Source organism: Trachypithecus francoisi, unplaced genomic scaffold (assembly GCF_009764315.1).
Source record: "Trachypithecus francoisi isolate TF-2019V2 unplaced genomic scaffold, Tfra_2.0 Lachesis_group4, whole genome shotgun sequence".
In the NCBI taxonomy this organism is placed as follows: Eukaryota; Metazoa; Chordata; class Mammalia; order Primates; family Cercopithecidae; genus Trachypithecus; species Trachypithecus francoisi.
In genome coordinates this window covers 31,520,108-31,543,185 of record NW_022681469.1, presented here as the reverse complement: position 1 = coordinate 31,543,185, position 23,078 = coordinate 31,520,108, and the positions used below count along the sequence as shown (strand labels likewise).

At 38.6% G+C, this 23,078-nt stretch overlaps 1 protein-coding gene across 3 annotated transcripts in view; it reads right to left on the bottom strand.

Moving 5' to 3' along the window:
- Positions 1-12,261, bottom strand: part of ZNF800 (zinc finger protein 800) — a 51,167-nt gene extending 38,906 nt beyond the window's left edge. For 2 of the 3 annotated variants that reach the window (XM_033194860.1, XM_033194862.1), the window contains exons 1-3: positions 11,529-12,261; positions 10,966-11,084; positions 5,512-5,607 (exon numbers count right to left, since the gene is read on the bottom strand). In XM_033194860.1, coding sequence (XP_033050751.1) covers positions 5,512-5,607; positions 10,966-11,026 — 157 coding nt within the window. In that variant the 5' untranslated portion in view covers positions 11,027-11,084; positions 11,529-12,261. The remainder of the gene's footprint in view (positions 1-5,511; positions 5,608-10,965; positions 11,085-11,528) is intronic. The other variant, XM_033194861.1, reaches the window with a different exon arrangement.
- Between the last annotated feature and the right edge of the window lie 10,817 nt (positions 12,262-23,078).

The following is a 23,078-nucleotide window of genomic DNA, read 5'->3' as shown; positions in this document are numbered from 1 at the left end:
TTTATTCAAAGTCAGCTACAATTTTCTGATTGCTCTGCTCACTTACAATTGGACACAGCCAACTGTAAGTGCCTCTGTCAATAGCTAAAACTTCCTGTCACCTGAGACAACAGACATGGTCATCTAGACAGCAACATAAAGTTCCTCCACAGCTCTTGATGTTGAGAAACAGACAGCCATGCTGACTTCCTTCTTCTTTTCCTATATTGCTCTCTTTCTTGCCTTAGGGTTTTAAATTATCTTAGAAATCACCACTTACTGCTTACATAGATCAGTACCTTTCAAACATCCAGCCCTCCAAAGGAAAGGCTTTTGATAGCTAAAGATTAATGACTGTATATTCCAGATTTTCACACATAACAGGTGCTCAACAAAAACTGCTTAAACTTCATCAAGGGTTTATCTTGTGTTATTCTTTAATAGCAAGTGCACTGCATGTACTGATGAAAATGTTTAAAATATGTTTTCAAAAGGAATCAGTATTCAATTTTACATTAGGTTGGATGGCAGTCACATTACAATATGACATTAATTTTAACTCTTCTATGCTAGACAAAGATAAGGTTTCATTTTCTTAACGCACTGACATTTTGGTCAATGCCCATTTTAAGTGATGACAAGAATGCTTCTTAATTGGTATACTGCTTGCTTACTATTGGCTCAAACATAAACTCAATCTTCTTTAGGATGACCACTTAATTACAATATCATCCAAACACTGCAAGCAAATAAATGTACGTTCCTCATCACAACTCCTGAAGGAAATTTCTTACTGATCATCCTTAACATAAGGATTCAAAGATACAAAGAAAACTTAAGAAATTGAAAGTTTTGTCCTAAAACTATCACCTGTAAGGGTTGGTTAAAAATATAAGGCTGGGCACGGTGGCTCAAGCCTGTAATCCCAGCACTTTGGGAGGCCGAGACGGGCGGATCACGAGGTCAGGAGATTGAGACCATCCTGGCTAACACGGTGAAACCCCGTCTCTACTAAAAATACAAAAACTAGCCGGGCGAGGTGGTGGGCGCCTGTAGTCCCAGCTACTCGGGAGGCTGAGGCAGGAGAATGGCGTAAACCCGGGAGGTGGAGCTTGCAGTGAGCTGAGATCTGGCCACTGCACTCCAGTCCGGGCGACAGAGCGAGACTCCGCCTCAAAAAATATATATATATATATATATGTGTGTGTGTGTTCATTATAGAGCACTGCCACATACCACAATAAACTTATAAGTAGAATAACATTATCTTAGGGCAGCGCCTACTTTGGGAATCTTTTAGTTTAATCTAACAAACACTTATTGAGCACATATTAAATACCAGGTACACTGTTACTCACTAGAAATATGAAAGATACAGTCTTTCCCCCACTGAGAAACTCACAGACTAACACAAACAGCTGTTGTCTTGGGAACGTAACACCAGATGACATGCTTTGAAAATGAATGTAAGGAAAACCAAATCTACTTTTTTCTTATAAAAAAAAAAAAACTAGCCCCATTTTAAATTTCCTATAACTGCTATGTAACAACAAAAAAAGAAAAAGCCATCATAAGTATTGCACTCTCCCATGTACCTCAGAAAAATCATGTCCACCCTACGCTTTGCCTTCAGAATCAGGACTGAAGTATCACCATTCAGTCAGAGATTAAACTAATTGCAATTAAAGTTGTTTCAAGAAGAAAAAAAAAAAAAAAAAAGCCTAAGTTAAATGACCAAACCCAAATTCAGAAAGATAATGACAGCAAACATCACATGAAGCTAATTCTCATTTTTCATTACCATACTATTAAAGTTACAATTTATTACTCCCTGAGTCAAAAAGAGTTCCCCGCACGTACTGCTCTAACATATTCTACATGTAGAATCTTTTTTCTACAAATTATATATTTCTCTTCTTACAATATTATATATTTCAAGAATTTAAAAAGAAGATGTCAGCTTCATATTAAAGACCAGTCTTGAATACCAGACAAAACTATTATCCTTCTCTTTTCCCCATTTTTCTCTGTCTAACCATAGGGGCATTCCATAGTTCCTTTGCCTCTAGCAGACAACTAAGAGATTCTGAAAGAATACTGAACTCAACTAAACCAATTTAATAAACACATAAAAGACATTTAATAGACATGTAAAGGTACGTACACTTTTTATCTGCTATTTAAAATTTTGTTTTGGTTTGGGGAGAGAGGTCAAAGAGGAAGGAAGATAAACCGAAAGTGTTATAGAGAGAGGGAAATTTAAAGACATCAAATTACAAACATGATCCTAGCAGGACAACACAGCCAAAGCAAGACTACACAAAGGGTAAGGCACAGTCAAGGTAGCACAAGAAACCAGTGGTTCAGAGCAAACAGCAGGTCTCAAGTCAGTCAATCATCAGGAATTTTCAACAGGAAAACCTGTAGCTGCAAAACACACAGGCTTCTTAAAAAATGAGGCATCTATCTATGGACTGATATCAATAATAGTTGACTCTACAGTTAATAAAGCAAAGGTACACAAGAGTATGCAGAGTCAGCTACCATTCGTGTTAAGAAGAAAATGAGGGATATAGGTTTCTATATGTATAAAAGGTCTGTGGAAGAAGACACATAAACCATGTAGCAGTGTTGCCTGAGCAAAGGGGAATTGAAGAACAGAATAGTACAGAAACTTATTTTTTCCTCTATACCCTTCTGTACTTTACTATTTAAAATCACAGACATGTATTACTTATTATAAAAAGAAAAACCCATTTAATTTAAATTTGCAAGTTAAGCAGACTAATAAAAGGATACCAGAAGTCCGTAAGAATTTGTCATTTCAATCCAAGAAAACAGTTTAAAGCAAAAGCTCAAGTGTCAGGCAAACAGGATGGGTTAAAACCGGTCAAGCAGTCAGTATAGCACACATGTAGTGGTGGACATTAAAAATGAGTCAACTCCTTCATAAGACAGAACCTTTTATGAACTTCCAGCTTGCGTAGGAATTAATACCTGGTCATAGACAGCCCAGTGTAGGCAGAAGGTGAGACATAAAAGGAGATGATACAGCAGCTGAAGATAACTATCTGAGCTTGAAGATAAAGGTAGATAACCTAACATGTTACTACTGTTCAACCTGATTTATACCCTGTTATGACTTAACTGATTTATACTCTATAGGTTAACAAGAGCAAAAGCATGGACTTCAGGGTTCTATCTTCAAATATCTGTCAAAGATATATAGCACCACCAGGATAGTTCTTTAAATGCAATGTATGTGACCTAATTGTAATGGAAAGAGTCTAGAAATAGATGAGTCATTGAGGGTGTACTTGGGAGTAGAGTGGAATAGGAAGAACAGAGCCTCAGAGCTAGAAGGGATCTTTGTCCCCAAATTATACAGTCCAGACTTCCGTACCATTCTCCCAAGGTTTTAGTATCAACTTAAATGCCTTAGTGCTAAAGAAGGGTTACCATAGTAGATATCAGATTAATCAGAAATGCAAGAGATTACTATCTTGAAGATATTAAAATTTCTTAGTTACAGGATACAGTAATGAAGTAAAATAATTCTTTTTTTAATCCAAAATTAGTTTCTTTGTACCACTCAGCATATTTCTAAATCACCTCTAACTTAAACTGTTGTGTACTCAGAAAATTAAAATAATAGTATTTTCAGAATTTGCCTGAATAAAACATAACGCAAAAGGCAAATCTGCTGATATCATTTTAAAAGGAATGCAATTCAAAACATCAACATAAAATGGCTTTGTAATTGTACCATTTCAAATTACCTGTTTCACTGCCTCACTTCTTTAGCTAAGGGAGTGAAAATATGACAGAAAACAGAGAACAGATATGATCACAACACAATAAGAAAATAATTAATTTAATTTTTAAATATCAGCCTTCTAAAAAAGATTCCAAAAATCTTTTTTAATTCTGTACCCACACAGATTTTTGGGTACAGGTTCTTGTCGAAAAGACAGTTTTTTAACAAGTCAAAGCACTTATGACTTAACTAATTCTAACTTCTTAATAAAAAAAAACTATAATAAACACAGTATAACTTCATTAATTGCAAATTAAGAATTTTAAAAAATAAACCTATAACAAGTAATATTACTAAATATGAAAAGCTATTGCTCTCATTTCCATGGTATGAGAAAGAACCAAAAAAAAACCTTTAAAACTCTATTCTAAAAGTAGCTAAAACAAACAATTTTTTCTGTTAAGCCAGAAATATAAATACTGTCCCTAATAAGTAAAATTCTATTTTAATTGAACTTATCTCAAGAAAATTTGACCTATAAATTATCCGTTAGTCGAGCGCAATTATCAAAAGTAAAAATCAAACAACAAAAAAATCCCTAAAATAGTTTATACCACCATCCAATATAAGGATAGGCACTTGGTATACACTCAATACTTCCTAAATTAAATATAGATAAAAGCAATGCCATGAGTACTACAGATGAAAAGTCTAAGAAATGGATCTTTTGGAGAGTCAGAGAAAAAATACATGTTTTAATTTAGATTCTATTTCTTAGAATCCTAAAGTAAAGCAAATGTATGATTCCCCCTTTATAACAATTTAGAAACAAGCATCTCAAAAAATTTCTCATGAATACAAAACAAGTAGTTACATATGAATCATTTTTTCCTTTGAACCTCAGAAATTTTTCATTAAGGTAGTTAAGATTTAAAATAATGATGAGGTATTCTAATCCTCTAAGTGGTCATCAGTCATATTTATTTCCTTGTTCACATTTGAGTGAATAGTCTGCAATGTCAGAGAAGCCAAATATACAAGGGATGGCCAAGTGGATTATAGGAATCACAGCAACCTAACATCTTACTGATAACATAGGGGTGCTAACAGTTCCCAATCATTTTACACGTTGTAAGTAACACCTATTTTAAAACACTGGATTGCAATTACACAATTATATTTATTATAAAGCTAATTCTTATTATCAGCTAACGAAAATAAAATCTAAGCAAATGTATCTGAAGATACCAGGGCGGGAATACTGTCTTTCTTCTATCTTGTGCTCTGTTAAAGATACCAAAACTCCACAAACTCAAGGGTTAGGGAGAAGAAGGCGAATCACATAAACATAAATAAGGTAATTAATCTAGAACAACTGACATCTCAGACATTCTGAGTAATCTACTGTACCAAAGCTCATGAACACCCAGAATAATTTACTGCCTTTTGAGAGTTTACACAAAACATGCCACAAGATATCAATGGATCTTTAAGAACTGTGCTTTACCAGAAAATATACCACATAATATATCTCTTTAAATCATACTAAACAAATATATTTTTAAATTAATATACCATATATAGTACTGAAGAATAATCTCTAGATCAAGTCAATATTTATACATCCACTTTTTTAAAATATGAAAATTTTAAATATTCTATAAAGAAAGCCAACATATACATTTTAATGTTTTTTAAAAATTACTTCTAAGGACTTCTAGGTAGTTTTTAACTACTATGTGAAGATTGAAAAATATATCCTAAAACATTCATACCTGATCGAAAGCACTCAATTATTTGTTGAATACCAGATTTGGATGTCTGTAGTGGTTGCTGTAACAAAGGAGGATCTCCAGGTTCCAGGATATAAACTACATGGAAGACAAACACCCACCCCAATCCCCACAAAAAAAGGGTTATTTAAATCATTTACTATTAAAGTAAAACAATGGCTTTCTACAATTACATTAAGGATAATCACACTTGTGCCCGCACACACACACATATATATAATATGTAGATATACATATAATTAACCATCATCTTTGTAAGGCAAAATGAAACAATGGAGAAAAAAACTAAAACTATTCTCCATTAAAGGCTAAATTAAGGCTACTTAAGGCTAGATATTAGGTTTCAATACAAAGACCTTACTATTTTGGCATTATTTAGTACACACTCTTCATGTTTGCCTTTTTATTCCCCTTAAAGAGGAACCACTACATTTAATCAAAATTCTAAGGCAATGGTGGCCTAGCCACACTTTATAAACCATTCCAAAATCCTTTGGATAATCTGGTATAACTCTGGATATTTATGAGCAAAATGTCAAAAATCACTGCCTAAAGAAATAACTGAACAAGTGCACAATGATGGATGCAGAATAATGTTCACTGTGGTGCTCTGCAGCACTGTATATAATTGAGAGAAATTTCAAACAACTTAAAAGTCTCTTAATAGTGACCAGATTAAACAAACTATGAAATGTCCATAAAACAGACTTTTTCATGACTGTTAGAAAGGATGAGCTTGTTCTATGTGTATTCACAACAAAGCATAGCAATAATTGTTAAGCAACAAACACAGGTTATAGAATATGATCCTATTTACATTAGTACATAGGTACATGCAGAAATATATAAATTTAATATATATTTGTATATATGTACAAATGCTATTAGGGTGGATTTTCAGGGATAATGCTTGCTTTCTGCCTCACACTTCAATGCTGCTTCAGAGTCTGGTTTTTAGAAGTATGCATTCTAGAAAGGACACATTTTTACAATAAGTAAAAATAATCTTTCCATTTTAAAAATTAAAAATTTCATTTTTACATAAAGAGGTTTATATAGCCCTAATTCCCAAGATTCTCAGATTAGTAGTATAGATACATAATAAATTACAGTAATATGAATAAAGGCAAAAGAAAAGGAAAACTGGGTTTCTTCATCAGCTATCAAATAGAGACGGTTGTGATGGAGAAAAACTGACCATTTTAATTATCTCTTTTTTAAATATGCTATAATGTTCTACTCAACTATGACCATTGTAATGCAGGACCATCCGCTTAGGGTGAGGAGAAATGAAGGGTCATTCCAACAATGTGTGCTACTCTTGCTTCAGGGTTTAGGCTTGGACAGCACTTAGCTTTCTGATAAGGGGGCTAAACTAGCCTACTGTATTATGTATATAGATACAGGCTTAGATTCTCCTTTATGCTTCAAAGTTAGTGCTCAGTGTACACAAACAAGAAGAATGATGTTTTGGACCAACTCATTTCATCCAGCAAATTTTCCCCAATTTTAAGAGACACGTGGCCTGGTGCAGTGGCTCAGGCCTGTAATCCCAGCACTTCGGGAGGCTGAGGGAGGAGGATTACTTGAGCCCAGCAGTTCAAGACCAGCCTGGCAAAACGGCAAGACCCCATCTCTACAAAAAATACAAAACTTAGCCAGGCGTGGTGGCTCATGCCTGTACTCCCAGCTACTTGGGAGGCTGAGCTGGGAGGATTGCTTGAGCCCGGGAGGCAGAGAGGTTGCAGTGAGCTGTGATCATGCCACTGCACTCCAGCCTGGGCAACACAGCAAAACTATCTCTAAATTAATTAATTAATTTAGGTGTATTTTTGATTAATTAAGAACACACACACACACACACACACACACTCATTTTGAGAATGTCTGACATTGGCACTAACTGCAGTGATTAAGAACATAAGAATCCAGACCTGGACTGTCTGTGTTTAAATTCTTTTTCTGCCATTTACTAGATACAATTAGGGCAAATTAAACTCTCTGATTTCTCTTTTCTCAGATTTAAAATAGAGATTTTTGAAGTACTTAAATTACAGGGTTGTATAGGGGTTAAATAAGCTACTGCAGGTCAACTGCTTAAAACAGAACCTGGGACATAGTAAGTGCTCAATAAACATTCTACCATCACTATCAACAACATGCATCCATCAGTTGCTTTCCTGACACCAAAAACTAAAAAATCTTTTTTCAAAATCAAAGAGAATTAAACCTCTTAGGAAAACAGAAGTTTGTAAACAGACTGTATCATCTACTTGAATAAATTGATTTCTCCTATTTGTACATTATAGCAACTGGTAACTACTTACAAAAAAGAAATGATAACTACAAAAAAGAGGGTGAAAACCCACACAACTGTAAAAAACTAAATGCTTCAAAGTCTCCCTCTATCAGTTACAAGAATTCTAGAATTGGAGAATGAAAAAACCGAAATAAATAAGGGATGGATACTGGGAAAAACATACTCTTCTCCTTAGAGCTCCTTCATTTACAAATGTGTTCCAGAAAACCTTCTATATAAAATACACCAACTTCCACTTCCACATGACAGCACCTCATTTTAAAGCTAAAGCAAAATATTCTTACCCATCACCCTCAGAACACTACTACCACCAGAACACATACACATCCTGAGATAACATTCAAAATAAGCCCGGGATTAGCTTAGCTGTGCCTGGACACAACCACTTGGTAATACACATCTGTGTAGCTCCCACTCTAAAGAAACAATTCTTCCTTCACTTGAAAACATACTCAACTCTAGAAAACTTTATTATATTAATACTTTATAAAATTGCTTCTTACATATCCTATCACCCTCCCAAGATCAGACCCACCCAGGTTACATGACCATTTAGGGAAAAAAAAAAAAACTTTCTCCAACCAAAAAACCCAAATCCTCAGAACATCTTTCCTTATACTCTTTCAAAAACACACTTCCCAGAATGTAACACTGACTTTTGTAAGAGTCTCTCCTCCCTTAAAATAAGGCCCTTAAAAGATTCTTCTACTTACGACGTGTGGGACTTGCTTACAAATACTAGGGGGAGAGAGAGTAGGTGGAAGGTAGAGAGAGTGATTGGGGGAGGAGGGGAGGAAACAACATAGAAGAAAAGAGATTGTCCATGTAACAAGAACTGATGGGAGTTGTGTGATGGTTACATCAAGTTCCTCATATCATCTAGTTTTGAAGATTTGGAAATTTCTATTAATAAAATCTTAAAACATAACTAAGAAAACATACACCGTCAGAGTTATAGTGCCACCCTTCACTATAAATTGACCTATCTCTTCAAGGCAGAATGGCCTCATCAGGAATATACCGATCTCCTCTGGAGACTCACCCAGTATTCATAATCCAAATGTGGACAGATTTTTATTAAACATTATGTCATCTTCCCTCCATCTGTGGACATGCTCTTTTAAAAGCTATCACACTACAACGCATTTCTTTCAGTCGTGGAAATATCCTACCCACTCAGCATATACCTTCCCCTGAAATAATGACAGTGAACTACCCTATAAGTTAACAAACTTCTAGCTTTTCATTCAACAAAATTCTCAGAAAGTTTGATTCAAGTTAAGAAGGCAAGGAAACAGTAACTACTGTTGACGTGGTAAGTCTGAAAATTAACCTGCATGGAAAAAGTTTCTAGTAAAAGATGATGAAAATTTTAAACGAATACAATTTTATCTGAGTTCCTGCTAGTTGGGGAGAAAAAAAAAAAAAAAACAAGCAAAAACATTTCAATACACATTAAAAAGTTCAAGTCTAGAAAATATCTTTAAAAGACATTAAAGTCTTCAGAAAACTTCCACTACCAGAACATACTAAAAAAGGTATAATCACAAATTAGCTTCTTTGTTTACTTCTTTATGTCTATCTCTACCCACTCAAACATTTTATAAAAAAAGGACCTTATCTGTCTGGTTCACCACTGATATCCCCATTGCCTTCGACAGTGCCTAGCTCTCAATAGGTGTTCAATAACAATTTGTTAAAGAAATGAATGATCAAATAAATTTCTTCCTAAATAAGATGGTTTCATTAACTAATTCAATTTCAATGATTAGAAGTGTTCTCAGAAAAAAGAAAAAAAATCTAGACGAAAAGGTCAGTGGAACATGAGGTTAAATGGCATTCACATCTGTATAGTTCAAAACTAGCAAACTCCATTCAACATCAGTAAAACATAAGTGATATATCTGCAGTTCAAATACACAAAATATGCAGTGTGAAAGGGTCCTGAAAGTTAAACGCGTTAAAGCAGTTCAAAAGAAACTGGATCCCATCCAAGGATTGCCTGTTTTATTAGTAGAGGTAAGTTATAACTGATCTCAGCAAAGTACAGTAGAGATAGGGTTGCAGTACGAATTTTATCCTCATCTGTAGCAAAGTTTTCTTAAAAAGGAAGCTCTTCCCTTCTACTGATATTTTTTTCCATTAATCAGAAAATTACCTAAAATGAACTCTACTGTGATAAAATCCAAGCATATAAGTGAAGCTAAAATATTCCAACAAAAAGCAAGCAAATGTATTAAAAATCTGATAACTTTTAGGTCAAAAGTAATGATAAACATCTGCCTTTAAACTAGAAGAGCACAGTCTTTATTTGATTTAGTGATGGTATGCATTCAATGATTCCCTTTTAAGTTATACCTTTTAATGATTGCCATAAAGCATATCAAAGTTCTAGGTAGAAAAAACTTGTCAACAGTATATCAAGTTTATCAAATTAAAGTTTGCTAGTACTCCTTATGAGACTCCAAAAAACAACTTTTTCACATGATAAATTCAACTAAAGCAAGTTTCATTCCATAAAATACCCTGGAAATAATTATGTATTCTACCTAAATAAAAAAAGAGATTTCTCTTTTATTTTGCAATATAATATGTTCTGCCCAAGAAATTTTTTTAAAGGTTGCACTTAGCAAAACCTGATTCTCCCAATGAGTTCAACAAACTTTTAAAGCCCAAACTAAACTCACTTTTAGACTTTCAGAACTACTTGTTGATAAAAATGCCTAAGAAACTTTTAATTTTTAAAGTTTCAGTAAAACAATTTCAGGACAATAAATCTAGTATTCTACGTTTTCCTTTCTCCTCAGTTTTAAACACCTACAGACCATAGGAGTATATTAACTGGATGATGCCTTGAAAGAGAAAGAAAAAAGACTGAGCGACTGATCTTGTGGAAATGATTTAAGGTGACACTTGTAGTACTTTTTTTAAGGGATCAAGCAGGGGAGACCTCTTGTTTGTACAAGCTTTTAGCTTCATAACTGGCTTATGCTGGGGAATATTATAGCCTGCTTAAGAATAACTACTGGGGCAGGAGGGAAAAAAAACTAGAAAGAAAGAGAAGGCAGAGTGGCTCTGATGGAGGGCAAAGCAACTGGGGACGAAGAGGGGTCTACCTGGTTCACAGCATCCGTGATGATGGTGGTCAGTCTGACAGTATTTGTCCCTTAAAGGCATTTTCAGTGGACTCGACCTACTTTCCTTTCACTGTAAGAAGCTCTTCATTGCGGCGTGGCTGTTGAAAGAAGCACAAACCCGTCACTCGCCCTAAACTTCCTGGGGGGTACTGGTTGCATTTTCCAGATACGTTCCCACCATCAGCCATCCGTTTTCCCTCCACGGACCCGCACCTCCCTCTCGAAAAGAAAACAGAAAGGCGCACAAACCCTCCTGCAGCCCAAACTCCCCACACAGGTTCATCGCCCTACCCGGAAACGCAGCCTCGGGTGCGCAGCGCAGGGCGAAGGCCTGGCCAGCTGCGCGGGCGGCTGCGGCCTCGCCGTCCCGGGCGGGCGCGCGGAGAAGGAGCGCGGAGCGCGACGGGCACCGCCGGGCTCTGGAACTACGAAGGTGCCGCTCCCGCCGACTGCGGGCTCACGCCGCGCCCTCCCGCTACGCACGTGCGTTGGGGTCTCCCTGGCGGAGACCCCGTTCCCACAACCAAGTGCGCCCAACTTACTCAACTGCTAGGGCGGGCCGGCGGGCGGAAGGAAGGCAGGCAGGCCGGGCAGCCGCGGGGACAGCCTGGCGTGGGAGGCGGCTGCGGGCCCCACCTGGCGCAGCCTCCGCTGACCACGCGAGGGAACCGGCACTCGGGCCCGACGCGTTCCCAAAGAGTCCCCGCCGGCGCTGACGCGGAAGCGCCACAGCTCACCACGTCCCTCCGCGGGCCGAGGCGACTGCGGCGGCGGCTTACGGCGTCCTCCGCGCTGTGTGGCTAGGCGGGTGGCGCGCGGGCGGAGGCAGTTGACAGGAGGAACCGCCCGGCAGCAGCCGGCCGCCGCCACCGAAGGAGCCGGAACCGGAGCGGGTAGGACCTGAGGCTCCCCTCGCTGGGGCAACGGCTGCCGCCGCAGCCCGGGTCCTTCCAGCGCCGCTCCACCTGCAACGGTCCCTCAGGCTTTAGGAGAGGGGCGGGGAAGAATGGGGATCTCCCCCCACCTTGGGCCTTTTCGGTGGTAGTTGTTGTTTCAGGAAACTTTATTAAGTCAGTCTCTCTTTTTCTCTGTCGTCCCCTCCTCCGGAGAGCCCGAGCTACCGCAGCGGAGCGCGTAGGAAGGGGGAAGCAGAGACTCTCCGGCAGCGACAGGGAGCGACTGACTGACCCCGGACGGAGATGGGGCGAGGGCAGGAAGTGACAAGCTCACTGAGTGGGTGGGGGGAGTGTGGCCGGCACGCCCGGGAGCGCCGCGCGCATGCGCCCGGTTGGCGCCCCCGCTTGTGGGGAGGCGACGCGCCGTACCCGCTGCGGCCGGTGGGGAGGGGACAGGGTCCGCGGGCGCGAGGGCCGTGTCCAAGAGGAGGAAACCGGGGCAGGGGACACCAGGGCCGCGGCCGGAGTCTCGGGCCGACCGAGAGCCGAAGCCCAGGGTGAGGTGTGAGGTTTGCGGTGCGGCGTGCGCGCCCACGGAGACGGGTTGCTCCGCCACCAAACTGTTGCTCTCGACGTTCTCTGTTCAGTGGAACTGAAACTCGGGGAGGGTTAGGAGAGGGGTTAGGAAGCGGTGAGCAGATGTATGAGCCGTAAGTAGTGATGATCCCCAAAAGGCTGTCAGTGCATTGCTAAATGGCAAAAGTTGAACTTATTTTTTTCTTGCCAACAATTTTCGAAGCGTGCCTCCCGGAACTTGGGGCTTGTTTTATCAGGCCCAAGGGAGGGAAAGCATCTATCGGTAGCAGATGGGTATTTATCCCGGCAGCTCCGCTTCTCAAACCTGAAAGTGGAGTTGGGTCACGTTAGCTCACGCCCTTTCCCTCCTCTTCTGCGCCCGTATCCTGCTTGGAAAATCCCCGAAGATCCCAGTCATCTGTCAAATTCTGCCAACCGAGGACCGCTTCTTGGGGGCGAGGGAACCGCCCCCGTCGTTTTCCTCCCAGCTCCTGGAACGTAATTCTTGCTCTTGGTGACATCAAGCAAATATGTGTCCACTGTCGGTCAGGAAATTTTAAGAGAATAAAGCCCATTCGCCTTATCTCCGATCCTCCCCAAGATCCACTGAAAACCTTTCCAGTTGGTCCAACTTAAGCTGCCATTGTGCGGGGTCCTAGAAAAACTGAAATTTAGTAGATAGACTTTGTTTAGAAGAGAAAAAGTTTAGTTTTCAAAATCCAAAGGAAAGTTTGTAAATTAATACATTTGTTACTTTAAAAACCAGGCGCAGTGGCTGGTGCTTGTAATCCCAGCACTTCGGGAGGTCAAAGCGGGAGGATCGCTTAAGCCCAGGAGTTAAAGACCAGCCTGGCAACATGGCAAAACCCCCTCCCAACCAAATTAAAAAAAAAAAAAAAAGCCGGGCAGGATGGCGCGTGCCTGTGGTCCCAGCTACATGAGAGGCTGAGGCAGAGGGTAGGGGACGGTGGTGGATGGCTTGGGTCCAGGAGGTGAAGCGTTTGCATTAGGTCTCCGGGATTGCAGCAGCTTGATTATAGGGGATGACAAGAAAGGGATAGAAAGATGATCTTAAACACACATTAACCAGTCCCATAAGCGGTATGATCATATATATCGGTCCAATAGTCGAGAGGCATCACTTAACGTGAAACTAAAATATGAAATGCCACAGTTTATAAATTAATGTAAAATAAGTTATGATACTTCTGTGATAGTGTTTGTTATGCAACCAATAAAAATCACATTTTATATAAAATTTGGTTGTAAAGGATATGCTTAAGCAATAAAAAGGAAGTATTTTGAAGTGTGATACTTTAACAGTGGGCTGTAACAGTGCAATTATGAACGATTTTTATTTTCTTTATTCTGTATACTTTGCAAAACTTGTAAATTAAGCATATAAAACTTTAATAAGGAGAAAAATTGATTTTGAAACGCAGTAAGAAGGCTGTAATCATATGAAAAACAGTATACAATAATAAAGCGCAATGTCACTCCAAAAAATGCAGTGAAAAACTGAAAGAAACATAAAAATATCTATATTGGAGATCTTTGAGTGGTAAAATGTGAGGTAAAATATTTTCTGCATTTTCAGAGGATCTTTTCCTACTTTTAATAAACATATTTATCATAGGCTTAAAAATGAATATGCAAGTCTAAATTGCCCTAACCCTGAAAAAGCTTTGCTTCAGATATATCAGTTGTTTGCTGACCAGGTGTGAGAAAAAAAAAAAAACACAACAGTATGTTTCGTGAGCAAATGTAGTGTTATATTCTAATGCAAAATGATCAGTACTAGAGAGTCCTCAAAATTGCTTGCTAACAGAGTAAGTTTAGACAATCTTTGAAAGATTAGAATTAGAGTCAAGATTAAATGTGCGTGTGGGTAAAACAAATATTAAACATATCTATAAAAATGAAAGAATCCGCTTGAACCCGGGAGGCGGAGGTTGCAGTGAGCCGAGATCGCACCATCGCATTCCAGCCTGGCAACAGAGTGAGACTCCGTCTCAAAAAAAAAAAAAAGAAAAGAAAGAAAATCAAAAATTGAGACCCAGAGAGATTAAGTAATGTGCCAGTCAGTACGAACTTGGGGTCAGGACCTAGATTACTCCCCACTATAATTAACAGTACTACTATTTGACATGTATTGAGTAGTTAATATGTTTTAAACTCAATATTAGCTCATTTAATCCTATCAACAATTTAATGAGGTTTTGCTGTCCTTCCATTCTACAGGTGGGAAAACTGGGGTAAAGAGAGTTTAGATGACTTAACAAGTGGTATGATTTGTCTGTGTTCCCACCCAAATCTCATCTTGAATTGTAGTCCCTGTAATCCCCACGTGTTGTGGGAGGGACTCAGTGAGAGGTAACTGAATCATGGAGGTGGTTTCCCTCATGCTGTTCTCCTGCTAGTGAGTTCTCATGAGATCTGATGGTTTTATAAGCATGTAGCATTTCCCCTGCTGGCACTCATTCCCTCTCCTGCTGCCCTGTGCAGAGGTGCTTTCTGCCATGATTGTAAGTGAGGCCTCCCCAGCCATGCAGAACTGTGAGTCAATTAAACCTCTTTTCTTTATAAACTACCCAGTCTCAGGTATTTCCTTATAGCAATGTGAGAATGGACTAATACACCAAGGTTACAGCTGATAGGTAGCTGAGCCATCATTTGACCGCAAGCAGTTTAGCTCTGGAACTCGTGAACTTAGCCATCACACTGTACTGTCTATACTATGCTACCTTCACTATGCCATAGCTGTTTTGGTTCACATTGTATGTGAAAGACAAGCCAGTAGATCCTGCCAGTTGTGAAAGGTATTGCGTATTAAAATGCTATGTGCAAGTTCATGAAGTGGAAATGAGTTGCTAAATTGCAAGAATTTAATTGAAATTTCACAGGGCTCTAGAGCTTAAGGGAACCTTAGACATCATCTGGAATTATCACCCTACCTGTAAAAACAATGCACACAAACCATCCCAAAACAATGATCTGCCTTCCCTTTCATTGTTCACTGCAGCAACCTAGGTGACACATTACTTTTTTATCCTAAAAGTCTAGAAGTACATTGTAATCGTTAATGTAAATCCATTTTATAGTTCAAAATTCTCTCGTCCTCAAGGTGTGAGAACACTCTCTCTCTCTCAAACATACACATATAGAGTATATTATTGCTGTATAGCCACCCAGAATTGGTAGCTTAAAGTCATTTTATGTGCTCTCAATTCTGAAGATAAATAATTTGGGCTGGCCTTGTCTAGGGTGACCCATGCAGATGCTACCATCATCTAGCGGCTTGACTGGGTACAGTCACATGGTATTTGGTGTTGGCTGTTGGCTGGACCTCTCTTCTTGTAGCCTTTCAACCTCAAGGAGACTAGCCTGGGTTTCCTCATACAGTGGCAGCATGCCAAGCCAGTAGAGAGTAGAAATTACAAGATTTCTTGAGGCCCTCAGTTCACAATTTATATGACAACACTTTCACTACATTTTGTTAGTCAAGTCAAAGAGCCAGCCTAAATTCAGGAAGTAGACACTCAGACTTGCCGAAGCAGCAAAATCAAATTGCAAAAGGATATACATTCAGGAATAGGAGGAATTATTGTGATGATTTTCACATTTAATCTCTCACAATATATAATTATTTTGAAAATAATACTAGCTAATTAAAGCTGCTGATTTTTTTTAATGCTTTTTTAAGAACAGTAAAACAAGGAAACACTAGTCAGACTTATTCTTACAACTGACTGAGTCAGTCTGGTGGCCTTCTATAAATACGTTTTGGTGATTCCTTAAGTTTTCTTGCTGAACTTGTTTTTCTCATCAAATGTTTTAAGATTCATTCTTAGTTTTCCATCTATTCTAAGCAGATCCCACTAAAACACAGCATAAGAACCTAACATCTAGAAGCAATTATAGTTCCTAAAGGACCTGTGTACTCTGGTCCAGATTTTGACAGCTTTGATTATGATGTGGCATTTTACCACACATAACTAAATCCAAAATGATGTAGAAATCAAATTATGAGCCAAGATAGGGTCTGAGATTGTAGAAAGGTCATGGAAAAATTGATTTAGAAGGACAAATATTAAATTGTTGATCTGTTATCAATTATGTAGAACATAACACCTAAGTATTTTGCAAACAACATAACATGAAAAATGAAGATAATCCTTTCCCTAAAATGCTTGTTTTAAGGAGGGTGGGGAGTGGATATAACTGGGTTGCTACCCTGGAGGTAAGCTGCCTACTGGAGAACTGCTGACATAGCTTCGTATCTTCCATTCCCTGTGCTAAAGGCACTCATAGGTCTTGCCGACCAAATGACACAATGATGCATGTACCATGCTGCCTTGTGGCTATCACACCATATCTTACAGATCTTTCATTTAAATGCATTTCATGTAGCATTTAAGCGAATTCCATGGGGAAAAAGGGTTTTTGTTATAGTAAGTTAGCTATTACAATAATAATAAAAATATTAGCTGTATTGCAATCTAATAATAGCTAATGATAATTTTGTCACTTACTGGACTCAAACAACATGCTAAGTGCTGTTTATTTTTCCATCAAATCCTTACAAAGATCCTGGGTTAGATATTATCCCACTTTACCAATAAGGAAACAGACAATGGGTGTCTGAACTAGACCTAGATCTTTAAGCCTAAATCTGAGTCCAGGGCCTGTGCTTCCAGTTACATACATATTCTGATGATTCCTAAAGTTTTATCTCCAGGTCAGACCTGTTTCTAGAGCCTCTCAATTCTATTTGTAACTGCCCGTAAGACAGACCATCTAAATTTCCCCAGGCATGTCAAAATTAGCCAGACCAAAACTGAATTTATCTTCTCACCAAACCTGTTCTTCCTCTTCCAGATTTTAATAACAGTGTTGCTATCGGTTTGGGCACCGAAGATAGAAGCCTTGGAGTTATAGAGAGGAGCATCTGGAAAGATGCAAAGTAATGAATTACCTGTTTACAAGGTCTCTCTTCTCACTTATCCCCAACACCTAACCTGGAACCATAAGCTATTGGTTATACTTCAAAAAGACCTAAGAAATACAGTTTCCTCTCTCCATATGCACCATCAGTCTTCTAGTCCCAAACCTCACCTCTGAATCATTGCCATAAACACCTCTGTGCTCTTACTACCACTGATCTCAGCCTCACTCCAATATTCCACACTATCAACAGAATTATAATCCAAACAAACCCGACGTTACTCTGCATTTCAAAATCCCTTTTGACGGCCAACTGCATAGACTAATAAGTCAAATCAACAAAAAGCATTAGTACAAAGATTGTATTTTGGAGTCAGAAAAAATCTGAGCATCCTATCTCCATCACTCACAAGTTTTATGACTCTAGTGAGACCCTCTCTTGAGAAATCAGTTAATGAAAAAAGCACTCAGCAGGATCTAAAATACAGTACACAAAAAAAATACTATTATACCTGGTCCTGCCATAACCTCACACACTTTGTGTTTCAAACACACTAGATTTCTTACCCTGTGCAGAAATTCAACAAAGCAAAAATTAATTAAACGGGATGGGGAGGGAGTATGGGACACAGGGGAATTTTAGGGGAAGATAATAGAGCTGTTGATTACATAAGTGTATCCATTTGTTAAAACTGGACCACTAACATTTTTCAATGTATGCAAATTTAGCTTTAAAAATGTAAAAAGTAATAGAGTGGAAGTGGATATGAGTGGCTATAGAGATGATACAAGAATGGCAGAATGTTGACCAGGCACGGTGGCTCACGCCTGTAATCCCAGCACTTTGGGAAGCCGAGGCGGGAGGATCACAAGGTCAGGAGACCGAGACCATCTGGCTAACACAGTGAAACCCTGTCTCTACTAAAAATACAAAAAAAAAAAAAAAAAAAACATAGCCGGGCATGGTGGTGGGCGCCTGTGGTTCCAGCTACCGGGAGACTGAGGCAGGAGAATGGCGTTGAACCCGGGAGGCAGAGCTTGCAGTGAGCCGAGATGGCGCCACTGCACTCCAGCCTGGGCGACAGAGCGAGACTCCATCTCAAAAAAAAAAAAAGAATGGCAGAATGTTGATAACAGTTGAAGCTGTGTGATAAGTACAGGAAGATTTATTATACTATTCTGTTTATTTTGCATATGTTTAAAATTTTCTGTAAGTTAAAAAATATGAAAATATGTTAAAACTTACTAACAAAAAAATGGAAATTAAAATCACAATGAGATACCACTGTACACCCAGCAGAATGGCTAAAAGTAAAGACAATTCCAAATGCTGATTTGGAATTCCCATTGAGAGGGTGTGGAGCAATGGGAACACTCATAAATTGCTGATGAGAGTGTACAAAACTGTTTTGACATTATCTACTAAATTTGAAGATGCCACTATCTTTTGACCCAGTAATTTTACTCCTAAGGTATATGTCACACCAGAAATGTATGCACATAAACACCAAAAAACAGGTACAATAACCTTGACAGAAGCTTTATTCGTGACATCCAAAAACTTTGTAGCAATTCAAACGTTCATCAACTGAATGGATGAATTACGTTAAGTTTATACACTGGAATATGATCAGTGAAAATGCAAGAGTATGGCTACACAAAACAATGGATGAAATCAAAAAAACAATGTGGAATAAAAGAACTTAAACACGGCCGGGCACGGTGGCTCAAGCCTGTAATCCCAGCACTTTGGGAGGCCGAGACGGGCGGATCACAAGGTCAGGAGATCGAGACCATCCTGGCTAACACGGTGAAACCCCGTCTCTACTAAAAATACAAAAACTAGCCGGGCGAGGTGGCGGCGCCTGTAGTCCCAGCTACTCCGGAGGCTGAGGCAGGAGAATGGCGTGAACCCGGGAGGCGGAGCTTGCAGTGAGCTGAGATCTGGCCACTGCACTCCAGCCTGGGTGACACAGCGAGACTCTGTCTCAAAAAAAAAAAAAAAAGAACTTAAACACAAAATATACAGATAATGTATAATTCTACACATAGACTATATGATTCCACAAAACTAATGAATGGTTTTATTCCTGTGAGGAAGAAGACAGTGGCAGTAATTGATTGGAAAAGATCACAAGAAATGCTTCTGGGCAATTGTTGATGTTCTACTCCAATAGCTGTGTGATGGTGCTATGTTTCTTTTATGGTAAATCATTGAGCTGTCATATGTGATTGTGCATAATTCTCTGTATATTTTACACCTGTTAAAATTTTTAAGTAAATAGTGTTTAGAAATGCATTTTTTAAAATTATACTTTAACTTCTGGGATACATGTGCAGAACATGCAAGTTTGTTATGTAGGTATACATGTGCCATGGTGGTTTGCTGCACCCATCAACCCATCATCAACATTGGGTATTTCTCCTAATGCTATCCCTCCCCTTGCCCTCCACCTCCTGACAGGCCCCAGTATGTGATGTTCACCTCCCTGTGCCCATCGGTTCTCATTGTTCAACTCCCACTTATGAGTGAGAACATGCAGTGTTTGGTTTTCTGTTTCTGTGCTAGTTTGCTGAGAATGATGGTTTCCAGCTTCATCCATGTCCCTGCAAAGGACATGAACTCATTCTTTTTATGGCTGCATGGTATTCCATGGTGTATATGTGCCACATTTTCTTTATCTGATCTAACACTGATAGGCATTTGGGTTGGTTCCAAGTCTTTGCTATTGTGAATAGTGCCACAATAAACATAGGTGTGGATTTGTCTTTATAGTAGAATGATTTATAATCCTTTGGGTATATGGGATTGCTGGGTCAAATGGTATTTCTAGTTTTAGATCCTTGAGGAATCACCACACTGTCTTACACAATGGTTGTACTAATTTACACTCCCACCAACAGTGTAAAAGCATTCCTATTTCTCTACATCCTCCAGCATCTGTTGTTTCCTGACTTTTTAATGATCACAATTCTAAATGGCGTGAGATGGTATCTCATTGTGGTTTTGATTTGCATAGAAATGCATTTCTAAATAGTAAAGACATGAATTGGGCCGAGCACGGTGGCTTACACCTGTAATCCAAACACTTTGGGAGGCTGAGGCAGGTGGATCACTTGAGTTCAGGAGTTCGCAACCAACCTGGCCAACATGGTGAAACTCTGTCTCTACTAAAAATACAAAAATTAGCCAGGGAGATGGTGGTGGGTGCCTGTAATCTCAGCTACTCCAGAGGTTGAGGCAGGAGAATGGCTCGAACCCAGGAGGCGGAGGTTGCAGTGAGCTGAAATTGCGCCACTGTACTCCAGACTGGGTGGCAGAGCAAGCTCCATCTCAAACTAAATAAATGTAAAGACATGGATAAATCAGAATAGTGTCTTATACCACATGCAAAGTGGTATATCACTAGAAGGTAGACTATGAAAAGTCTACCTTCTATTAACTCTAAAGCAACTGTTAAAATAATAGAAGAATAGTTACCTTTGGAGGAAGAGAAGTGGTATTGAATGGAGGGGTATTGACTTTGGGGTTACCAGACATTTTGTAGATTTTGACCTCAATGATTGTTACATGCATATTTTCTTCATAATAATTCAATAAGCTGATAGTTGTTTTATGCACTTTTATTACGTGTGTAATATTTCATATTGAAAGTATTTTTAAGTAGTTGAACTCAGTTTTAATGCCTCTGAACTACATCTGGCATAAAATTAGACATGATTATTGAATTTTTCAAGGCTTTGTTCCTTTACACATGCTGCTTCTCCTGCCTGGAGATATCCTTCCTCTCCACCTGGAGAACTCTTATTCCAGCCTTCAGGATCCACCTCAGATGTGACTCCTGTGAAACTAGCTCCCACAGATAACTAATTTCTCCTCATTCTGATTAAATATCTGACTCTCCCATTAGTCTCAATTTCCTCAATAAACATATTCCCCTTTGTTTTGCCACCATCTAGCACAGTAGCTGGCACATAACAGGCAATCATTAAAAGTTACTGCATGGGCCTGAGTGAATGACTTTCCATTTCTATTGGGATAATAAAAAAATTTTGACAGCATATTTTAAAGAACTGGTATCTTTCACAGGGTATCACATCCAGAGGCATGCGATGTCTATTTGATATTAATCTTCATCACTGGCTTAAGGGGTTATTTAGTGTCTCCACTGCATAGTTACTATTTTTCCTTTTATTATTAACAAGTAATTTGTGAGGAGGAAACAATGGCTTTATCACAGAAACTCCTTTTAAATAATGATCTTGATAATCTTACTTAGGTTTTAGAAATTATCAGGGTCAAAGCAAAAGTAAAAGAGTAAACTGAATTGAATTGAATCTGTAATATAATTAGAAACTAATGATCAATTATGTAACTGGAAACTACCTTTTGGTATACTCATACGTAAGATGAAGTTAGAAAAAGCATACCATTACCTTGTGATAGTTATCAGTAAATCCATTCAAACAATATTTCTGAGTATCTGCTATATTCCAAACATCATTCGAAACTGATGAGTAAGACAAGGTCTTTTCCCTTTATTCAACAAAAATTTACTTAGTGTCTATGTGCTAGGTCCTAGGAATAAATCCATAAATAAGACAGGAAGTTCCTATGCTCCTGGGGTTTCTAGTCTAATTACTGAAGTGCTCCCAATCTAACAGTGGAGGCATGCAAGGGGTATATTTTTTCATGATAATCACATAAGTCAGGCACAAGAGATTATCGAAACCATGGAATTTGTAAGGCACCTAAATAGACAACAGCAGCTTTTGGACACAAGGAAGGAGTGTTTGCAGCATCAGTTTGTAAACTCACTTGAATTAGGGAGGAGATAATAATAATTGATGATAATAATATGGGTTTGTTTCCAAGCAAATAGTATCATGTTACCAAGACTTACTTCTTAAAGACACCTGACTGATAGATTATCTATTGTTACATGTAAGCAGGGTAATTTATCCTAAATCTTAAGATGTAAATGATATATGATTCTATTTGAATAGGTAATTATTGGAGAGCTTTGTATTTGATATTATATCATCAAAAGGCATTTGGGGTTTTTCATTGATTCTCTCAACTGCTCCTCCTTATGGCCAAGGGGACTTACTTGCAAGACTGAGAAAAAGCCTGTAGTTCAAGATTGTGGAATAGAATGAAGTTAGCTCTTTTATATGCATGAATCTGCTACTCTAACTTCAGTCACATCCTGTTCTCAACCAGCAAATCCAAATCTGGAAAAGTGAGATGATGTCTCATCTCTAATGACAAAATGTCAGAAAAAAAAACTCACTTTTGGCATATAGGAATTGAGTAAAAAGTTAAAAGTTAGTACCCATATCTCAAGTCTTAATTCTAGTTGAACACACAGACTACGGTGTACCAGACCATAACCTACAACAAAATTAAAATCTTAGTTAGATGTCTGGTATTTGCATAGATGCTCTCTCTAATATTTTAAGTAATTTATAAAATAGCACCCCGATTTACAAAACTGATCTTTTTTTATCTTTTTCAGCTGACATTCATTTTTCTCAAACTCTATATTCTATTCAGATGAAAGTTGTATATCTTGAATCTGAGAAATCTCTAGAGTCAGAGCACACGAAGGTACTTTACAAAAAGTCAGGGAGCTTAGTGAGTGTTACTTCTACATTCAAGTCATCAGCTATAGA